This window comes from Neofelis nebulosa, chromosome 10 (assembly GCF_028018385.1).
Source record: "Neofelis nebulosa isolate mNeoNeb1 chromosome 10, mNeoNeb1.pri, whole genome shotgun sequence".
In the NCBI taxonomy this organism is placed as follows: domain Eukaryota; kingdom Metazoa; phylum Chordata; class Mammalia; order Carnivora; family Felidae; genus Neofelis; species Neofelis nebulosa.
In genome coordinates, this window is record NC_080791.1 from 64,898,174 (window position 1) to 64,917,021 (window position 18,848).

Consider the following 18,848-nt stretch of genomic DNA (forward strand, 5'->3'; position numbering starts at 1 on the left):
TTTTGCTGATTTTTAACTTAAGAGTACCAGGTGTACTCTTTTGTGTCTTCCTTCTTTTTAAAAAAATTGTTTTTAATGTTTATTTATTTTTGAAAGAGAGGATGAGAGAGAGAGAGAGAGAGAGAGAGAGAGAGAGTCAGTCGGGGAGGGGCAGAGAGGGAGACAGACACAGAATCTGAAGCAGGATCCAGGCTCCAAGCTGTCAGCACAGAGCCTGACACAAGGCTCAAACCCATGACTGTGAGATCCTGACCTGAGCCAAAGTCGGACACTAAACTGACTGAGCCACCCAGGTGCCCCTGTGTCTTCCTTCTTGAGTTTAACAGTGGAGTCATCTGTGTTTCTGCATCAAGTTGCAGTTAGTTCATTCTCACTGCTATGTAGAGTTCTGTATGGATTTACCACAATTCACCCGTTCCACTACGATGCACGCTTGAGATGTTTCCCAGCTTTGGTTATTATTAACACTGGACATTTGAATGCATGTCTTTCTTTTGGTTGGTATTTCTTGGTGGCTTTTTTTTTCAGCTTCATTGAGGTATAATTAACACATAGGAATTTTGTATATATGTAAGCATATACACACACATGTACATGTAAATATAGACTCTATAAATATATATATATATTTAAAGAGTACTACTTGATGTTTTGATACACATATACATTGTGAAATTATGGCCACAATCAAGTTCATGAGCATACCTATTACATCACAGTTACAATTTTCTTTCTTTCTTTCCTTTGTGTGCACGTGCACGTGTGTGTGTGTGTGTGTGTGTGTGTGTGTGTGTGTGTGTGAGTGATGAGAAAACTTAAGATGTATCCTCATAGCAAATTTCAAGGATACAAATAGTATTGTTAACTATAGTCCCCATGCTGTACCTCTGATCTCCAGAACTCATCCGTCTAAGATAAGCAAAACTTTGTACCCTCCGACCAACATCTTCCCATTTTCTCCATCTGCCCAGCCCCTGGAAACCACCATTCTACTCTTCACTCCTATGACTTTGACTAGTTTAAGATTCCACATAAAGTGATATTGTGCAGTATTTGTCTTTCTGTGTCTGGCATATTTCACTTAGCACAGTGTCCTCCAGGTTCATCCATGTTGTCCTACATAGCAATTTCCTTATTTCTTAAGGCTGAATAATATTTCAGCCATATATATATATTACATTTTCTTTATCCATTCCTCTGTTGATGGACATTTAAGTTGTTTCCATATCTTGGTGTGAATAATGCTGCAGTGAACATGGAAATATCCCTTTGAGGTCCAGATTTCATTTGCTTTGGAAGTATGCCCTGAAGTGAGATTGCTAGATCATATGGTAGTTCTGTTTTTAGTTTTTAAGAAACCTATACCATTTTCCATAGTTGTTGTACCAATTTACAGTCCCACCAACAGTGAACAAAGGTTCACTTTCTTGGTAATGCCCTTTAAGCACAAGTTTCTAATTTGGAGGAAGTCCAATTTATCTATTTTTTTCTTTCTTTTTTTTAAATGTTTATTTATTTACTTTTGAGAGAGAGAGCAGGGGAGGGGCAGAAAGAGAGGGAGACAGAGAATCTCAGGCAGGCTCCATGCCATTAGTGCAGAGCCTGACAGATGCAAGGCTTGAACTCACAAACCTTGAGATCACGACCTGAGCTGAAATCAGGAGTCAGACACTCAACCGACTGAGCCACCAGATTCCCCTCTATTTTTTTCTTTTGTTTATACTTTTGATGTAGTATTTACACATTCATTGCCAAATCCAACGATTTACCACTGTTTTCTCCTAAGTGATTTTAAGGTATATATTTAGGTCTTTGATCCATTTTAAATTCATTTTTGCGTGAGATGTGGGTCCAACTCTATTCCTTGGCATGTAGAAATCCAGTATCCAGCTGTCTCATTGCCATTTGTTGAAGAGACTATTGAATGGACTTAACACTCTTGTCAAGATTCAATTGTCCATAGATGTATGGATTTATTTCTGGACTTGCAATTCTACTCTATTGGTCTGTGCATCTATCCTTATACCAGCACCTCACTGTTTGATTAATTGCAGTTTTGTAATAAGTTTTGAATAGGAGAGACGGGCAAGGAAGCAAGACATGACCTGTATTAAACATGTCTAGGGAGGGCTGTGACTCCCAAGAGACTAGGTCACCAAGATGGCACAGAGGGGGCAGTAGAAAGAGCTCAGGCTTTGTTATTAGTCAGACCTGGTTCAAATCCCAGCCCCACCTCTTATTAGCTGTGTACATGTAGCACAGTATGGGAAATCTTTATTGTTTTGGTTGATTATAAAAATCCTATGTGCCATTTGTAGACATAAAAGAAGCAAAGTCTAAACAGTTTAGAAGTGTGTCAAGTGGCAAGTTACTTAATGTCCTTTAGTCTCAATTCCCCTGTCTGTAAAATGGGGGTGATGATTTTCTTCTAGCGAAGGGTCATGGTGAGACTTGAATGAGATGATGTTTGTATACCCTTTCAGGTAGGCTGTGGATTAGAAATAGACCACACACATACCCACTCTAGGATTAGGTAAAATGAAGTTCCTAATTTAACTGGTCCAGAGCTTATTGGTGACCAGGGACCACACCGGCCAGGAGTCTCCACAGCACATCTTGCTGCGATTTTCTTTTGGCCCCTTGGTTCCCACCCAGGGCGCACAGTGCTGGCCAACATTCTGTGCACAGGCAGGTTTCTGCCAAGTTGAGAGAGTACCCAAATCCTTATTGTAAAAGTAGCCCTTTGTACTTACGGCTTACTTCATCATTCTGAGAGTACTTGACCCTAACAAAATATATTCTGTTTTCAAAAGGTAGACTCTCTTGCCACGAGAAAAAAATGTCGAGGCTCTCCTGGTTCTTTAGAGCCAGCAGCTTGGTGTCAGGAGAGCCACCGACTTTTGGCCAGGACGAGGCTGAGGTGGAAGGGGAAGCAAGTCAGTGTCTGGACGTTCCCGAACAATGGCTCTGGCTTCTGTCCCCTAACGTTCCAGAAAGTTGTTCCTTCACAGTATTCAAATCACTTGCACAGTGTATGTGTGACCTTGGGAAAGCTACTTAACTGCCATGAGCCTCCATTTCCTCATCACTAAAATGGAAGTAATAGTATTAGAGGAAATAGTACCTACCGTTGTAGGGAGTAAATGACTTGATGTTTGTAAGGCTTGATAAATGTAGAGTGCCCGGGACAGTGCCCGCCACATGGTGAGTGCTATTTCTGTGCTGGCTGCTGTTATTACGAGCCAGCACAGAACGAGATTCCTCTACTAATATCGGCATTTTCCTGTCCAGTTGAATCTGAAAGTTAGGCCATTCCTAGATACAGGGATAGGTGCCGTGGCCCAGGCAGGCTCTGCCCCAAGGTGGAGCTGTGTGAGGAGAGTGTAAGGGCAGGTAAGGGAAGGAGGCCGAAGTACCTAGGGAAGCGGTCCAGGGACTGAAGAGGCATGGCTGATGAAGACCAGCTGGGACCAGTTGGGTGAGAGGGGCATAGTTGCAGGACCCCCGGGCTAGGGATGAAAAGCGAAGTCAGATGAGAACTCGGGGGGTGGGGACCTTAGCCAGTGCCTGAAGTGTGGGTGACAAGGTCTAGCTTCCTCAAGGGGGCCAAGCATTTAGCCCCAGTGGAGAATTCACAAGTGGATCAGGACACTGAAACAGCGCCTTCCCTTAGCACTTGGACTCAGGCCACAGCTGTTGAGAGACTACACAGAGGGAACCATAGGGATAAGCCAACTAACTCCAGTCCCTACTGCTGGTGGGTCAGAACCAGCAGAGAGGCTGGGAGAGACAGGGCAGTAGCAGGGAAGATCAGGCTTGGGCACAGCCAGACTGACCACTGTGGTATGTAAGTTCACAAGCAGCTTCTTCTGAGACAAAGTGGTGATGCTTTTACTGTCTGTACACTGAGTTTTGTTTTTGTTTTTGTTTTTGTTTTTTAACATTTATTTATTTTTGAGACAGAGAGAGACAGAGCATGAACGGGGGAGGGGCAGAGAGAGAGGGAGACACAGAATCGGAAGCAGGCTCCAGGCTCTGAGCTGTCAGCCCAGAGCCTGATGCGGGGCTCGAACTCACAGACCGTGAGATCGTGACCTGAGCTGAAGTCGGACGTTCAACCAACTGAGCCACCCAGGTGCCCCATGTACACTGAGTTTTATGAAGCAGGGAAAGATGTTGGGAAAAGCACTGTGCAGGGAGTTAGGAATCGAAGATCTCATTCTGGCTACTCCATTAATTTCCATTCTGGCTCTGGGCAAGTCACTTGCCTCTCTGGGCCTGTTTCCTCTGAAGTTGAAGAGGCTGGACTGGTTGACTGAGCACTCTTATAGTTCTGGTATTCTGTGAGTGCATGACCCAGGGCCTTCTATGTGTTCTGTGATTGGAAAGACCAAGGTGCAGGGATGCGAATAGGGCAGGCTGGGATTGGAGGTCCTGGCCAAGGCAGTGCCAGCTTCCAGGGTGCGGCGGGGGGGGAGGGGGGGTGCTGGGGTGGACACCAAAGCCAGGTGGTTGGAGGTCCTGCTTTGTTCCAGAACTTTTGGAATATAACTATCCTTTTGGCAGATTTATAGCAGTGTAGGACCAAAATGACTGTACTGGGTAGGACAGTCAAATGAGAGTGGTGGTCTAGGGTCAGTGAAGCAATAGTTCTGGGGGAGGGTGGAATGTGGGGGGTGGTCTGTCTCCCATGCAGTCGGCGTGGTTGGGGCTCAGGGTGATAAAGGATAGAGAGAAGAGCAAGTCATGGAGGTGAGACAAAGATTTCTCAAGTCTTTTGGGACTTGTCCACACTGAGGTTTGAAGTCATCAGGCAGTGTGGCTTCCCAGGTAGGATGACAGGATGCTTTTAAACAAAGGTAGAAAGACCCTGGAGCAGTGACATCATTTCTGTGACCAAAGGTGGAGAGAGGGGCACAGTGTGGAGGACAGTTGCTAAGCAGGGGCTCATAGGAACCCACTGATATCTGACTCCTTCGTTCTGAAAAATCCTGAGCCCTGATGATAGACAAATGCCGAGCCTGGCTCTCATCTGGGGCATTCTTACCCAGCATGTGCTTGGGAGAGACGCACACCTTTTTCCTCCATCCCGAGCAGTGTGGGCTGTGCTGCAGTTGGAGAAGTTAGATCTCCTAGCTCAGGTGTGTGTTCCCAATCAGCCTCACTCTGATATTTTGGGCATATGTTTTGGTCTCCTCTAATCTGAAGATTGACAGAGCAAATCCTAGGGTTGTGTGTATGTGTGTGGGTGGGGAGGGTCTGTTGATGAGTGCCAGGCCAGGCTGTGGGGAAGTTAGCAGGCGTTAGGGAATAGCTTGCCTGTGCTGTTGCCAGAGGAGGCAGACTTCTGCACGTGAACAACGCGAGAGAGCTGTGCCGGCTGATTGGAACCTAGCATCGGAATGAAGGGCCCAGAGTTCAGGCCAGGCAGATGAGGGCCTAGCATCTAAGAACCTTTGGAATCAGGCAGGGCCTGCATCAGGGTAAGAGGGACCCAGTATTATCTTCTTACAAGGTCACATTCCTCAGCAAAGATTTAATCCCAACCTGGCTTTGCCTCTGTGCCCTCTCCAGCACTGCAGACCAACTAATCGGGCCAGGAATTCCACAGTGCACCAGGAGGGCACTGTCCTTGCACCTGCCCCTCCCTCCACAGTCTGGTTTGCCCTGGGTGGGAGAGTCTGGGTGGCATTCCCTTCTCCCCATCACCAAATGTCAGAGAGCAGATGCAGTGACGGTTTGGGCTCCTCTGGGAGAGGGCTTCTGCCAGTGTGTTTTTCATGCAGCTGAGCGTGTGCACCAGTAATTGTGTATGTGGGCTGTAAACGTGTTGTGCCAGGGTGTGTATGCACCACTGAGCTTGTGCACCTTTGAGGGAGGTGCACATGTGCCAACAAGAGTGGCTATGTGGATGTGTGTGAGTGGCAGGTATTTGAATGAAAGCAGGTGAACTGGAGAGAAGTGACTGCGAGAGGCGGGAGGGAGAGACTGGCTTGCTCTCTCTGTCTTCTTCCCCTGCACCTTGGAAGTGGGGGTGGGGGGAGGACAGGTACACTGCCCTTCTCCCAGTGCGAGATAGGCGTGGTCAGGGTCATGAGCCTGCCCCACCCTGCCTGGGCAGTTTCTTCAGGGGTGGAGGGCTGCAGAAGCACCTCTGGAGAGTAGGAGGGGCCAGTTAGATCTCGGAGCTGATAGCTGTCTGTGTGACCCTGCACCATGAGCTGCCCTACCCTCCTGGCTCGCCCCAGAGGAGCTGGGAGCAGGATCCCCGCCTCTGCCACGAGGGGCTCCTGAGGCAGTCGGGGCCGCATCAATGTTGGATGAGCCCACGCCGCCTTCGCAGGGCCTCGATACCATCTTCCTCGGTCTCACTTTTAGTGTAACTGGAGAGCCCAGGGACCAGCCCCGGCCTGCGACCGCGATCTTCTCGTGACGGCGCCACCTGTGGGGGGACTACAGCTGGGGTGGGGAGGCCGGCGCCAGCTGGGGTAGACTGTCCCGGGACGGGGTTGGGGCCTGCTGGCCCGGCCTCTCCGGACAGGGCCGTCGGTTCCAGCCTGGCCTCTCCTAGGCCCCTGGATCCCAGTGCCGGGTTACACCTCCTCCCCCCTCGGGCCACTCGCTCTCTCCGGGGTGTCATCTGTCTAGTGACCTGTCCTTGGGGCAGTTCAGTCCCATCCCCCCTCCCGGATTTGGGGGTTTCCTGCTCAGGAACGGGCTGGAGGGGCATCAGCTAGACGGACAGAGATCCCCTAGGGGAAGGAAGGGGAGTAGCGGCGACTGGGCAGAGCCTCCCGCTGCAGGTGAGTGTCGGGAGCCCTGAGTGCATGCTGGGAAAGGGAGAGGGCAGGACTGAGGTCTGGGGGTCCCGGCTGGCCATGCTTCTCACCACCTTGACCTCTTCTACTCCAGCCCCCACACCTTACCCCTTGTGACACCACACCCAGCCTGGCCCTGAGAGGCAGCGGTGGTCAAGTGGGCTGGTGGTCCTTAAGCATCTGGCACAAGTGGGCAGTCACTGGGCTGTGGCCTTGGGTGGTTGGGCCTGGGCAGCCATTCTGGTGGGCGGTGAGGTTGAATTAGATTAGCAGCCTGTTTCTGTACATAGTTTAACGGAACACAGGCCTGCCTGTTTGTTTACATACTGTCTTTGGCTGTTTTCGCACTACAACTCAGAGTGGAGTACAGCTCAGTTTGCAAGCCTAGAATATATACCGTCTGGCCCTTTAAGAAAATGTTTGCCCCCCCCCCCTCAGATATTCTCCAGTCCTTGCTTCTTTTCACCCTCTCCCTGAGCTGGTTCCTGCCTGCCTCCCTCTGCATGCCCCACACCGAGGGCTGGCCCAGGCTGAGTGCTCTCCACACCTGGGAACACAGACTTTGGGGACCGCTACCTCACATCTTGTCACTATCACTTTCTCTGGCAAGAAAGGAAAATAACTGGGGGCAGCAGGTATTCCCAAATCCAATAGGATATCTGAGAGCTGAGGGTGGAGCCCCTACAGCATCCTTGCCTGACCCCAGACTGAAAGTGAGCCCCTTCCTAGGTCACAGGAGCAAGGTGGGTTAGCTGATGGTGAGCACAGTTTTCCTGGGACCACTAAGTCTGGCACCTGAGAGGCTGAGCAGACCAGTTCTTGGTAGGGGCTTCCTGTTACTTCTCCCTGTGGGCCAGGAGCAGGTGACAGCTGAGGTCCCAGTGGAACGGTGGGGAGACAGTGCTGTGTGAACAGATAATTATAGGGCACCAGAATGCTCTGGAGGGAGCCAGGGAGCTCCGGATGCCAGGCCCCTCCCCTGCCTGCTGTCCTGTAGCTTCCAGACCCTGGGGCCCATTGTGCCCTCTTTAAGCCAAGCCTCAAACCTTTGTGAACAAAACGGAATCCTTTTCCTGAGTTCCTGCACAGCTGAGTTGAGGGGAAGGAGAGGAGCAGAGGGAAACAAACCCCAGGGCCTGAAGACAGCTGCATTTCTGCTGCGCCATCACTAGGTGGCACCCTCGAGGTGCCAGCTCCAGCTGGGGAGGGCTGAGTGTTCTGACACTTGCCCAGTCTAATTACAGCCTGAAAGGCTGTGGTCCTCCATATTCTGAATCGCACCAGGCCTGACCAGCTCTGTCTGTCCACTGAGGCAGCTCATCGATACCTCCAGAGTCTGTACTTTGGGTCATTTTTACCTAAGAGTCAGAAGGGATCATTAGGGATAACCTGCAGTCCTAATGATCTGTCATTATCAGCCTACTTATCCTCCTCCCCCACAGGGCTCCCTGGAGGCAGGGATTGTCTTATTCTCATTGTCACAGCAGAGAGGGTGTTTGGTGGTGAGTGATGTGAGCCAGACAGAGTGTTGCCATCACTGCTCCCTGCTGCAGTTCATCTAGTGAATGCTTTCTTAGTATCCAGCTGTCCTATCTGCTGGGAAGCTGGGGGTGTGTGGGGGGGAGGTACCCAGGCACATGTAGACCCTGGGAGGGGAGCTGGTTCAGACACAGGAGTAGCCTTTCCCCTCTGGCCTGGTTCTGCTGGTGCCAGCATTCTAGGGGGCCTCTAGAGAGGAGGAGGTGCCGAGGGACACAGGCTAGGGCTATAGGATGCTGCTTGTTTCTGGGGAGAATGTCCAGGCATACCTGGCCTTGTCTGGCACTGGGAGCAGGCACACGCTCGTCAAGAACAGAGACAGGGGCTGGGAAGGACTCTAGAACCTATGGTGGTCCTGCCCCTCTCGCCTGGCCACAGCTCATGCCATTCAGGAGCCTCCTGGTGTAACAGGGAGCAATTGTGTGGTCGTACGACCTAGGGTCCTGATGGGGATTTGGAGGGCTGCATCTGTTTTGGGGAAGAGAACCACCCCCTCCCTGAGCAATTGCTTCTGATAGCCAGGGATGATGTCAGCAAGGGACCTCCACCCAGCCCAAGGACAGACGGACAGTGTGAGTGAGGTCTGAGGTCTGGACTTTGCCTAGAGACTATGGGTGATTGTTGAGCGTCCCTCACCCACTGTAGTTCCTAGGAAGAAGGGTGGAAACTGTCCCACTGAGTCAGTGGAGGCCAGGCCAGCCTGTGCTCTTGGGTGTGACCCTGGGAAGGGGCCCCTTGCAGAATCCTCTCCCTGATGGACTGACACTGACATGCAGGTGCCATTTCCCTGCCTGGAACAGGCTCCACAGTAAGACTGGCAACGTTCACTGGGGTAATTACTGGTTTGGGTTCGATTTCCATTCAAAACAGTAATCCCAGCCTGAGCTGGGTGTCAGATCTGAAGGTTGATTATTAGTAACATTTATCAACAGCCTCTCTCAGCTTCAGGCAATTACAGCTAATCTGCCTTTCCTGCTCCCCACCGTGCAGAACTGCCAGCCTCTTCCCTGCCCGCCCCCTCTGTTCCCTCTTCCCGTCTCTTCTTCTCCCCTCCTCTCTCCTGAGCAGCCAGACTGAGGAAGGGCAGGAGATGGGAGCCACCTTCTGAGTCACCATCACCCCGATATGTAGGGGCCCGTGTGCACACTGGGAATCTGTGCTGCTCAACAGCAATCTTTGTGTTGCAGAGTCTTGTGAAATCTGAATCTGATTCTGTCAGAACTGAGAGGAATCCCTGCAGTTTGCAGACAAGAACTCATGTGTCCTGGCTCCTTGTCATATGATGTATTTTCAACTGCATGAGGGTCCCTCTTGCCCCCGATTCCATCTGTCCTCCCCTTCAGGCCTGAGACTAGGGTGAGGCAATTGAGGCATTTACCTCAGATACAAAATTTAAGGAACCACCAAAAAGCTCAGTAATTGATGTAACTAATATTTCAATGCAATACTCTTTTACATATTTATTTATTTTTGAGAGAGAGAGAGAGAGTGTGTGTGTGTGTGCATAAGCAGTGCAGGTGCAGAGAGAGTGGGGCAGAGAATCTGAAGCGGGCTCTGTGCTGACTGCAGGGAGCCCGACGCAGGGCTTGAACCCATGAAGCATGAGATCATGACCTGAGCCAAAGTCTGACGCTTAACCGACAGAGCCACCTAGGCACCCCTTCAATGCAATCCTTTTTAAAAATCAGAATCAATGCAAAAACATCCCTAATGAACAAAATCAAAACTTTAATAGAGGATCCAACCCTTGATTGCAGGATTTGGCCTCACTTGCCTCACTCTAATTCCAGTCCCACAGAACCTGTCTTTGTTTAAAATTTCAATGTTTTGCTTATCAAGAGTATTTTTACATTCAAGTTGACTTAAATGTTATCTTGATCACTGAGTTTTGGCACCTCCTTAAATTTGGCTCCTCATTCAACTCCCCCTCACTATTAATTGGGCGCTAACCCCTGCTCCCTCCATTTCAGCTTCTCTCTGAGCTGGGACCCCCACCAGAAGCTGGCCTTCCTGGGGCCCTTCCTCCACTGCATCCCTCTGGACTTGCTTCAGCCTTCAGATCCCTCTGAGAGGCCGCAGGTTGCCATGGTAACTGCTGCATTAATGGGCAGACAGAACGTGCAGGTCTTGCTTCTGTCCCAGATCGGGTCCAGCCAGGGCTGGATAAGCACAGGCATGCCTGACAGAGTCCCTGATGCACGAATCTCAAAGGCAGCTAACACACTGCTGCCCGTGTATAGGGATGGAGAATGTCACATGTTTCCGAATCCTTCCCAGGGAGAGGACAGCAAGTCACTAAAGGAAGGCTGTGATGATCTGTTTGTGACAGGGAGGCAGAGGGAGCACTGAAGTAACCAGGGGTGCTGGCCGACCAGCCTCCTGCAGAGGACAGGTCTAATTCCCGGAAGGGCTTCTGTTTTGCTGAGCTGGACATGAGCTCAGGTGAGCTGAGGCGCACCTTCACCAGAGGATGCCGCCCTCCCCTGTCCCTTCCCCCAGGCTGTGCTCGGCTTGTCGAAGGGCTAAACAGACATTTCAGGAAAAATCAATGTGGAAGAGGTGCCCAGGATGCCAAATCGTATCCGGGACTTGGGGTGTTGTCACGTCAAGGTCCAGGCCTAGGGAGCCGGGCCACTCAGTGTCCAGTTGCTGTCACTGAGGGTCTTGGAGGTAATGTGTCAGAAGCGCCCCTGCCCTTGGTCCTCTGCTCCACGAGCTCTCTCCACAGCCCCACAGAGTCGGCACACTCTCCATCACCCAGACTGGCAGTCTGCCATCCAGTGCCCGCTCTGGGCCTCAGTTTCCTCTTCTGTGATATACTGATGACAGTGCCCTCCCTAGAGGGTTGTGCTCACCATTAAGAGCTAACATATGTAAAAGTGCTTTGAGCTGCAAAGCACCAGGACAGACAGACTAAAAAGTCACGTTTGGTGGGGCCCAGGAGGTCAGAACTGGAACCAAAGCGAAGTGTATTTGGGGTTGAAGTGAAGGAGAAATTGCCAGTCGCTGAGAAGGAGGGACCACTCTAGGAGTGAGCGCACTGATGCTGGAAGTGTGCACGGAGACGTTTCATAATCACCAGTCCATCCACTTTGCTTCCAAAGGACTTCCTGCCCCTGGCTGTGACCTTGACTGTGACCTCTCCCAGGGTGTCCTGAAGCTGCCCCACTCCACCCCAATCCCCATCACCCTGGAAATGAGGAAGCTGGCTTCTCTTACAGTGGATATGGCTTTTTCCTGTTCCATGTTCCCTGATTTAACGTATGGACCAGTGTATAAACCGGAGAACTTGGGCAGGCAGTCAAACGGGGGTGGGGGGGGAGGGGGTGGGGGAGTGGGGGAGGACCTAGTGTTTGAGAAAGTGCTGACCTGAACATTGATTTAAGATGCCCTTTGACTCTGACTGGAAAGTTCCATTCTGTCCGTAGTAGGACAGAAGACATCTGAAAGACAAGTTATAAGAGATGGAGGGATGAGGTCTCTAGTTCCAGGTGGGCACCCACATATGCTCCCCTACCTGGAAACTGCCGCCTGCAACACATCTGTGCACGAACCCTTTGTGCTGATGGCCCCATGCTGGCTTTGGAGCTTTGTGGCACGTGTCAAAGTGGAGAGAACCGCAGGCTGAGAGTTGGGAGACGTGGCTCAGACACTTCCTTCCCCTGAGCCCGATTTGCCCATCTGTGACATGAAGGGGAGGGGTTGAGGTGCCCTCCTCAGCTGATGGTCTGTGATTCTCTTGCCTTCTGGAGGCCATGAGATCTGCCTCTCCTCCACAGCTACTTACGGTGTTTCTACGAGTCTTTGTCTGCTTGGCACAGCTAGGGCCTGAGGTCTTCAGATCTAGTCCGAGTGGGGTCAGCAATGTGCGGTTTTTCATCTAGACATCATTGCCCTTCAGATATTTGAAATTACATCCCAAAGATTTCTAATTGTTGATCTAGGCACTCATTGGAAGTCTGGGTGTCATTTTCGCAAGAACTTGGCCAGGGTTAGGCAAGAAAGGGGAAGAGGTGGGGTGGGAGTAGGGGGGAGAGAGGCAGAGGTGACATGATCCGGGAGTTCCAGTAGGCACCTGACCGCGGGGACACTGGAGGGGTTGGTAGGACTTGGCAGAGTACATTGGCTTAGCTTCTGTCCTGAGTCAGTGGGAAACTTCTGGAGGGTTCAAGCAGGGTCGGGAGACATGATCAGATTTGCATTTAGAATGCTCACTCTGACTCCAGTGGAGGAGGGCCCTTATGAGAGGAGCAAGTTGGAGGCAGACACCATCCTGATGCCAAGATCCAGGTGACGGGGACACCCTACTGAGGATGTGGACCTAAGGAAGGGGGTAGAGTTGAGAGAGGCTTGCCAGCTGGCAGCAAAGGGCTTGATGATCGCCTGCCGGCCTTGGCAGCGGAAAGTGGACAGGAAGAGCTGGAAGCTATGCTGGCACCTTGGGGACCAGATGTGTCACTCATGGAGACAGAATGGAGAAGATAAGTGCTCGGACTCACAGGAAGTCTTAAGCTACATACCTCAGTGTGAGCTGCTGTAGGACATCTGGGGAGATGTGTCCAGAGAGCAGGTGGAGGGAGGGTTCTGGAGTTTGGAAGAGGGGTGGGCCCACAATGCAGGCAGTGTATGTTCTTGATAGAAGTGTTGTGGGAGGTGAGGCCCTGTGAGGGGGAAGATCACTCACGTGCCCTTTAGGTGGAGTGAGAAGACAAGAGGCTGAGGACACAGACAAGGAAATCCTGGATCCCCCACGAGTCCCTCAAAGATACAAGGTGGGAGACCGCCAGCACAGAGACTGCTACCAACACAGGGCAGGCCACGGAGAGCAGCAGTGGATGTGTTTTCCGGCTGTGGTTCCTCCAGATGGGGACTTTGTCCTCAGTGCACCTGGCTCTGCTGGGGTTGCTATAGCAACCACAGAGGCAGGCACACTTGGTCTCTGTGTTGCCATGGAAATGAGTGGTTGGGTGTCCCTGAGTGGCAGGGCCATGGAGGCCTTGGGGAGTCAGTCTGGTCCCGAAGGGCTTGCAAGGGGGACTGTGACCAGCAGAGAGGGTTTCTGTGCCCTAGTGAATCAGTGACGGTGGTTGTTAGTGTGACTGTTGCCACAGTGATGGGGGGAGACACCGGTGCGAGCTTCAGTTCAGAGCTGAGTACTATAAGGAACTGCAACAGGCTCCAGGTCTTTGTGTGCCGCCTGAAGCAGCCCCAGCCTCCAGACTCACCCCATCGTCTGGCTGCCATGGAGGGAAGGACCCTCTCCTTTCTTTCTGGGTTTGCACTCTTTTGCCGAGACAGGGATTTTGTTCCCAGGAGACACTCCCCGGCCCATGGGATCTCAGCATTCAAAGCAACACAGGAAACCTGGGCCCCTGAAACGGGGCCACCGAAGAGATCGGTAAGCACTCAACACCCCTGCCTTTAGCCCGTGGACCCCACCCCCGGGTCCACCCCACCCACCTACCCTCACCGACCTCACCCCTTTGCAGTTCCAAGACCTTCCCTTCCCCATCACCACACCGGGCCCCCACAGCCCTCCCAAAGCCTCAGGCGCTAGGCAGGTGAACAGGGAGGCTCTGCTCCTCCACCTGCCCCACATCAGAGGGGCTTCCTCCACCATGGGGGTGAGGCCTCTGCCCTTGGCAGCTCCACACTCCGGCTCTCTGCCTCTTTTGGTGGGCTTCTCCTCCTGGTCTGCACCTGGCCCCCTGTTTTGTCCCAGGTCTCATTACCGCCCCCATTCTGGGCTGCCTGCTTGCTGTCCCAGAGCTCTTCCACCCTGATCCCGTTGAGTCCCCATCTGAAGTGGCCAAGACCAAGGCCCTGAAAGAGGCCTGAAAGACCTGGTCTGGCCAGGCAAGGGGCAGGAATGATGAAGTTGAGACAACAGGGCGTGGGGTCACCCCTTCTTTTCCCCCCCCCCAGGAGAACAACCAGGAGGAAGTACTGGAAGGAAGGAAGGGAGATCGCTAGGTGAGCTGGCAGGGGAGGAGGGAGTGCTGGCTTCGAATGGGCCATTCACGGGAGACTGCAGGGAGGTGGTGGGAAGGACATGAGCAGCTCAGGGGCTATGGACCCCATATGTGCTGAGTGTGTGTGTGTGAAATGGGGTCCTGGGGAGGGGTGACCCCTCCAAAGGCTGCACTCACTATGGCTGTTGTGGCCTTGGTTTGTTCCTCTTAGATTCTTCTGGGGTCTTTTTGCCCTGACTCTAGCCAGCTGCCTAGAGGGCCCAGCTCCCCAGCCTATCCTGGGACTCTCAGCCAGGCCTTTCCCAGAGAGGAGGTGTCCTCAAGGTGTGGCCCAGGACCACTGAGGGAATTCCTTCCCACTGTCCACATCCCCAGACCCACATGCTACCTGCACCAGGCTGACATCCCAGGCCTGTCTTCTACAGTCACGAAATGGGTCTTTTCCAAGACTCTTGACAGGACCTCATTTGTTCTTCATTCATGACAGGAGCCCTAGGACATACTGTTGGTCCAAACAATAGGCAGAAATAGCTGCCTTGTGAAAGAGGGGTCTCAGTGCTGGGTGCAGATAGGCAACATGATGGGATCCCCTCACCAGCATCAGCACGGGGTGCTGAGGATCCCTGGGACCCGAGGAATCTGCCTGCCTCCCAGGGACCAGGCCAGACAAATACGGTAGCATCTGGAGCTCTCATGGATGTTGGTCCTGGATTTCTGATGGGGTTTGTGATGATGGTGCCCTAAAAGGGTAGAGAGCCAGTGGTCTCTGGTATGGCCCCATGGCTGGCCTCCTATGTTCTCCTTTTCAACACAGAGCTTCAAACCAGGTAGAGTTTTTAGCTTAAAGAAAATCTCATGAAGAGGAAGATGGGAGGCATGGAGGTGGTGGTATGTATCCCTTGAGCTTAATTCAGAGGCTCTCAGGAAGGAGGAAGAGGAGGATACAAGGAGTGAACCCTAGGGGGAGGACTATACAGTATGACTCTCATGAAGCTTGAAGACTTCAGCTCATTTGTTTTCTGCAGCTCATGCATCTTGGGTGCTGTGAGTTGACGAGCGTCTCCTTCCTGCATCCACAACCCACAGACCGTCAAGGCTGCAAGAAGCTTTGAGATCCCATAGCCAGTTCCTTGTTTTCCAGCAAACCAAGGCCTCAGGGCAGGGTCACACTGCAAGTTCATGGCAGAGTCAGGACTAGAACTCAGGCCCCCTACTCAAGGCTCTTTCTCTACACTGCAGGCCAGGGAGCCAGCCTCACTGTATGGGAGTCAAGGGGCTTACTGGGAGCATGTGGTCTTTTGGTTATGACCTTGCTTCATGTGAACAGAAGCTCTGAGCATACTGTGACCATCTATCTACAGCTGATGGCTAGCTAGCAGGGACTTCTGGTCATATGGGGTTTCTGGGATGGCTAATTTCTGGGATTTGGTGCCTCTACTTTATACAGGGCTCTCAGTACCACTCTGGCTCTTCCGTGTTTAAAGGCTCTGCCAGTATTTCTTAAAGCTGTGTAATTCAAGATGGTGCCAACAAAACATGATGTTTCACCCATGCTGACCAGTCCTGAAGGGCACACAAGGCTGTAACTAGATGAACAAGGGAGGTGAGGACCCAGGCAGCCTCAGGGATGAAGGCTGAGTTATAAGGACATATTTCTGCAGGTTGGGAGTAGTCATAATTAATGGCAAAGTTAGATGGTCCAGCCACCTAGGGACCCAGCCAAAGCAAAAGAATCTGGTCCCAGTGTTTATATGCTAGGTTCTACCATCCTACCAGGGGCTTCCATATCTGTGAAAACAGCTCTTCCAAACCCTGGTTCTGAGGTACTTGTCTTCAGCTCACTGACTGTCACCTCTATTTCAGCCATCCATTACCGTGATCTTGTCATCATTTGAAACCATTCCACCTCTGAAGTCTTAATCTCTGTGTCCCTCCTATGCTGTCTGTCTCCCTTGCCTCCACCATGACTGTTTACAGAGACCTTCAAGCTCCTGCCTCTTACTTTCTCCCCTCACCCTGAATCAGCTCTTGGTCCCCTCCAATCTGGATGCTATGACCTATAACTTGAACTGCTCACCATTCACTACCTGGCCCCTCAGCCTCCGACCTCACCCCTAGAACATGGTAACTGCTGTCCTTCTTTAGTCCTGGCTTATTATAGGGCTGAGGTGGTGGGTGGAAATCCCTTCGTGAATTGATGCTAGTGCAACTTCATGGTCCAGCTGAGCCCTCAGCAGTGCCCAGCAGTCCTGCTCCAAACTCCACCCCCCAGCTGTTTCAAAGCTCTCACATAACCCTCTTCTTTTCCACACCACAGCTTCCTCACTCACTCTCAGCAGCCAACCCAGACTCTCTCTTTACAAGGAAAAGAAAATTTTACAAGGAAAATTCAGGAGGGAATTTCTTTAACCTCTGCCCTGGGTTCCAAATTTACCTGCATCCATGCCCATCCGTGCCTCTGGGCCCCATTATACTGAGAGATAGGTGTCCCTCTTCCAGTCAACCTCTCCCCCAGAGATCTGGTAACCCTCCCCTTGACCCCTGCCTGAGTACTTCCTTCTGTTGCTCATTCCTTGTCCCCTGTGTCTTCAATGACTCCACTCTCCTGGCTCCTTCCATTGTAACCCAGTTAAAATAAAAAATACCTTGACTTTACAACCTCCTCTCTCTCCTCCTTTTCTCAGCCAAGCCTATTGAAATCAAAACCAGTGCTTATGATCTCCATCTCCCAGGTCCTGCTGCTGAGTATGCAATCTGCTACAGGCTGGCTTCTGCTCCCACTACTCTACCCATGCTTCCCATGCCCATGTCTCCAATGATTCTAACTGTAAATCCTGGTGCAGCCTGTGAGGTCCTACTTTATCTGTGCAGCGTTTGATGTAGCTGAGCGCACTCTGCCTTTCCAAGCATTCTTCCCTTGAGCTCCATGACCTCACACTCTCCTTTTCTGCCTCCTATTCTGATAGGTATTTCTCTGTTTTCTTCATGAGAGTGTTTTCTTCTGTTCACCCTGGTGATGCTGAACTGGTCCAGAATTCTGTCCTGATCTCTTTTCTGCCTTAGGCTTGTTTCTGCTGATCTACTTGATTGCTATGGCTTCAACCTCTATCTCGAAGCTGATGACTACAGCTGCTACCTAGACATTCGTCCTTTGTTTTATTTTTTCTTTTCAGGTTTGTTACCTTGTGCATCATGTGTATTGAAGCTCTGTTCTAGGTGCATAAACATTTAAGATTGTTATATCTTCTCAAGACCTTAACCCCTTCATTAATACGAAATGTTCTTCTTTATCTCTGGTAATATTTCCAGTTGGTTTGTGTAATCACTCTTGCTTTCTATTGACTAGTGTTTGCATGGCATATCTTTTTCTATCCTTATCTTTTTAACCTCTCTGATTTTATATTTAAAGAGGGTTTCTTGGGGGACCTGACTGCCTCAGTTGGAAGAGCATGCAACTCTTGATCTTGGGGTCATATGTTAGAGCCCCATGTTGGGCATAGAGATTACTTAAATAAAATTTAAAAAAAATAAAGAGGATTTCTTTTAGAAAGCATTTAATTGTGTCAGTTTTATCCAATATGCCATATTTGACTTTTTAATTGGAGTATTTAGACCATATACATTTAATGTTATTATCATTATGGTTGAGTTTAAGTCTATCATCTTGCCATTAGTAGTCTATTTGTCCTACTTGTTCTTTGTTCCTTTGTCTTCTCTTCTTTCTTTCTTTTAGATTGGGTGTTTTTATGGGTCTATTTTATCTCTATTCTTAGCTCATTAGTTGTAACTCTTTTTATGTTCATGTTTTATTTGTTTTTATTAGTCATTGCTCTGGAATTTACATGATATATCTTCACCTTTTAAATAATCTGATACCATTCATGAGTATCATAAGAACCTTACGATAGTATGATTCCATTCCTCCTTTCTGTCTTTTGAACTGTTGTCATGTATTTTGCTTTTATTTCTCATACAAACCCAACAATACATTATTATTTTTGTTGTTTTAAACAATTCAAAAAATTTTTTTAATGTTTATTTATTCTTGAGACAGAGAGAGACAGAGAATGAACAGGGGAGGAGCAGAGAGAGAGGGAGACACAGAATCCAAAGCAGGCTCCAGGCTCTGAGCTGTCAGCACAGAGCCCGATGCGGGGCTTGAACCCATGGACCGTGAGATCACAACCTGAGCTGAAGTGGGATGCTCAACCGACTGAGCCACACAGGCACCCCAGTTGTTTTTTTTTTAAAGTAACATCTTTATTGGAATGTAATTCATATACCATACAGTTCACCTATATATAGTGTTCCATTTAATGGGTTTTAAGTTGTGCAACCCACACTATAATCAGTCTTAGAACATTTTTATTACCTATACCCCCCCACCACCAAAAACTGCATACCCAGTAGCAATCACTCTCCTCTCTTTTACCTTCCCCCAGCCCTAGGCAACTGCTAACTTATTTTCTCTATAGATTTGCCTATTGTGGAAATTTCATATGAATGGAATCACATACTA

General features: G+C 50.3%; 1 protein-coding gene across 3 annotated transcripts in view; it reads left to right on the forward strand.

The window, feature by feature from the left end:
* The window catches only part of TUB (TUB bipartite transcription factor), an 84,622-nt gene that overhangs the window by 8,468 nt on the left and 57,306 nt on the right, over nt 1–18,848 (forward strand). Inside the window, exons 1-2 of one of the 3 annotated variants that reach the window (XM_058688132.1) lie at nt 13,540–13,755; nt 14,283–14,330. The exons of 1 other annotated variant lie outside the window; for it this stretch is intronic. In XM_058688132.1, the coding sequence (XP_058544115.1) occupies nt 13,688–13,755; nt 14,283–14,330 (116 nt within the window). In that variant the 5' untranslated portion in view covers nt 13,540–13,687. Of the gene's footprint in view, nt 1–13,539; nt 13,756–14,282; nt 14,331–18,848 lie in introns of those variants that run through there. One more of the 3 variants, XM_058688135.1, reaches the window with a different exon arrangement.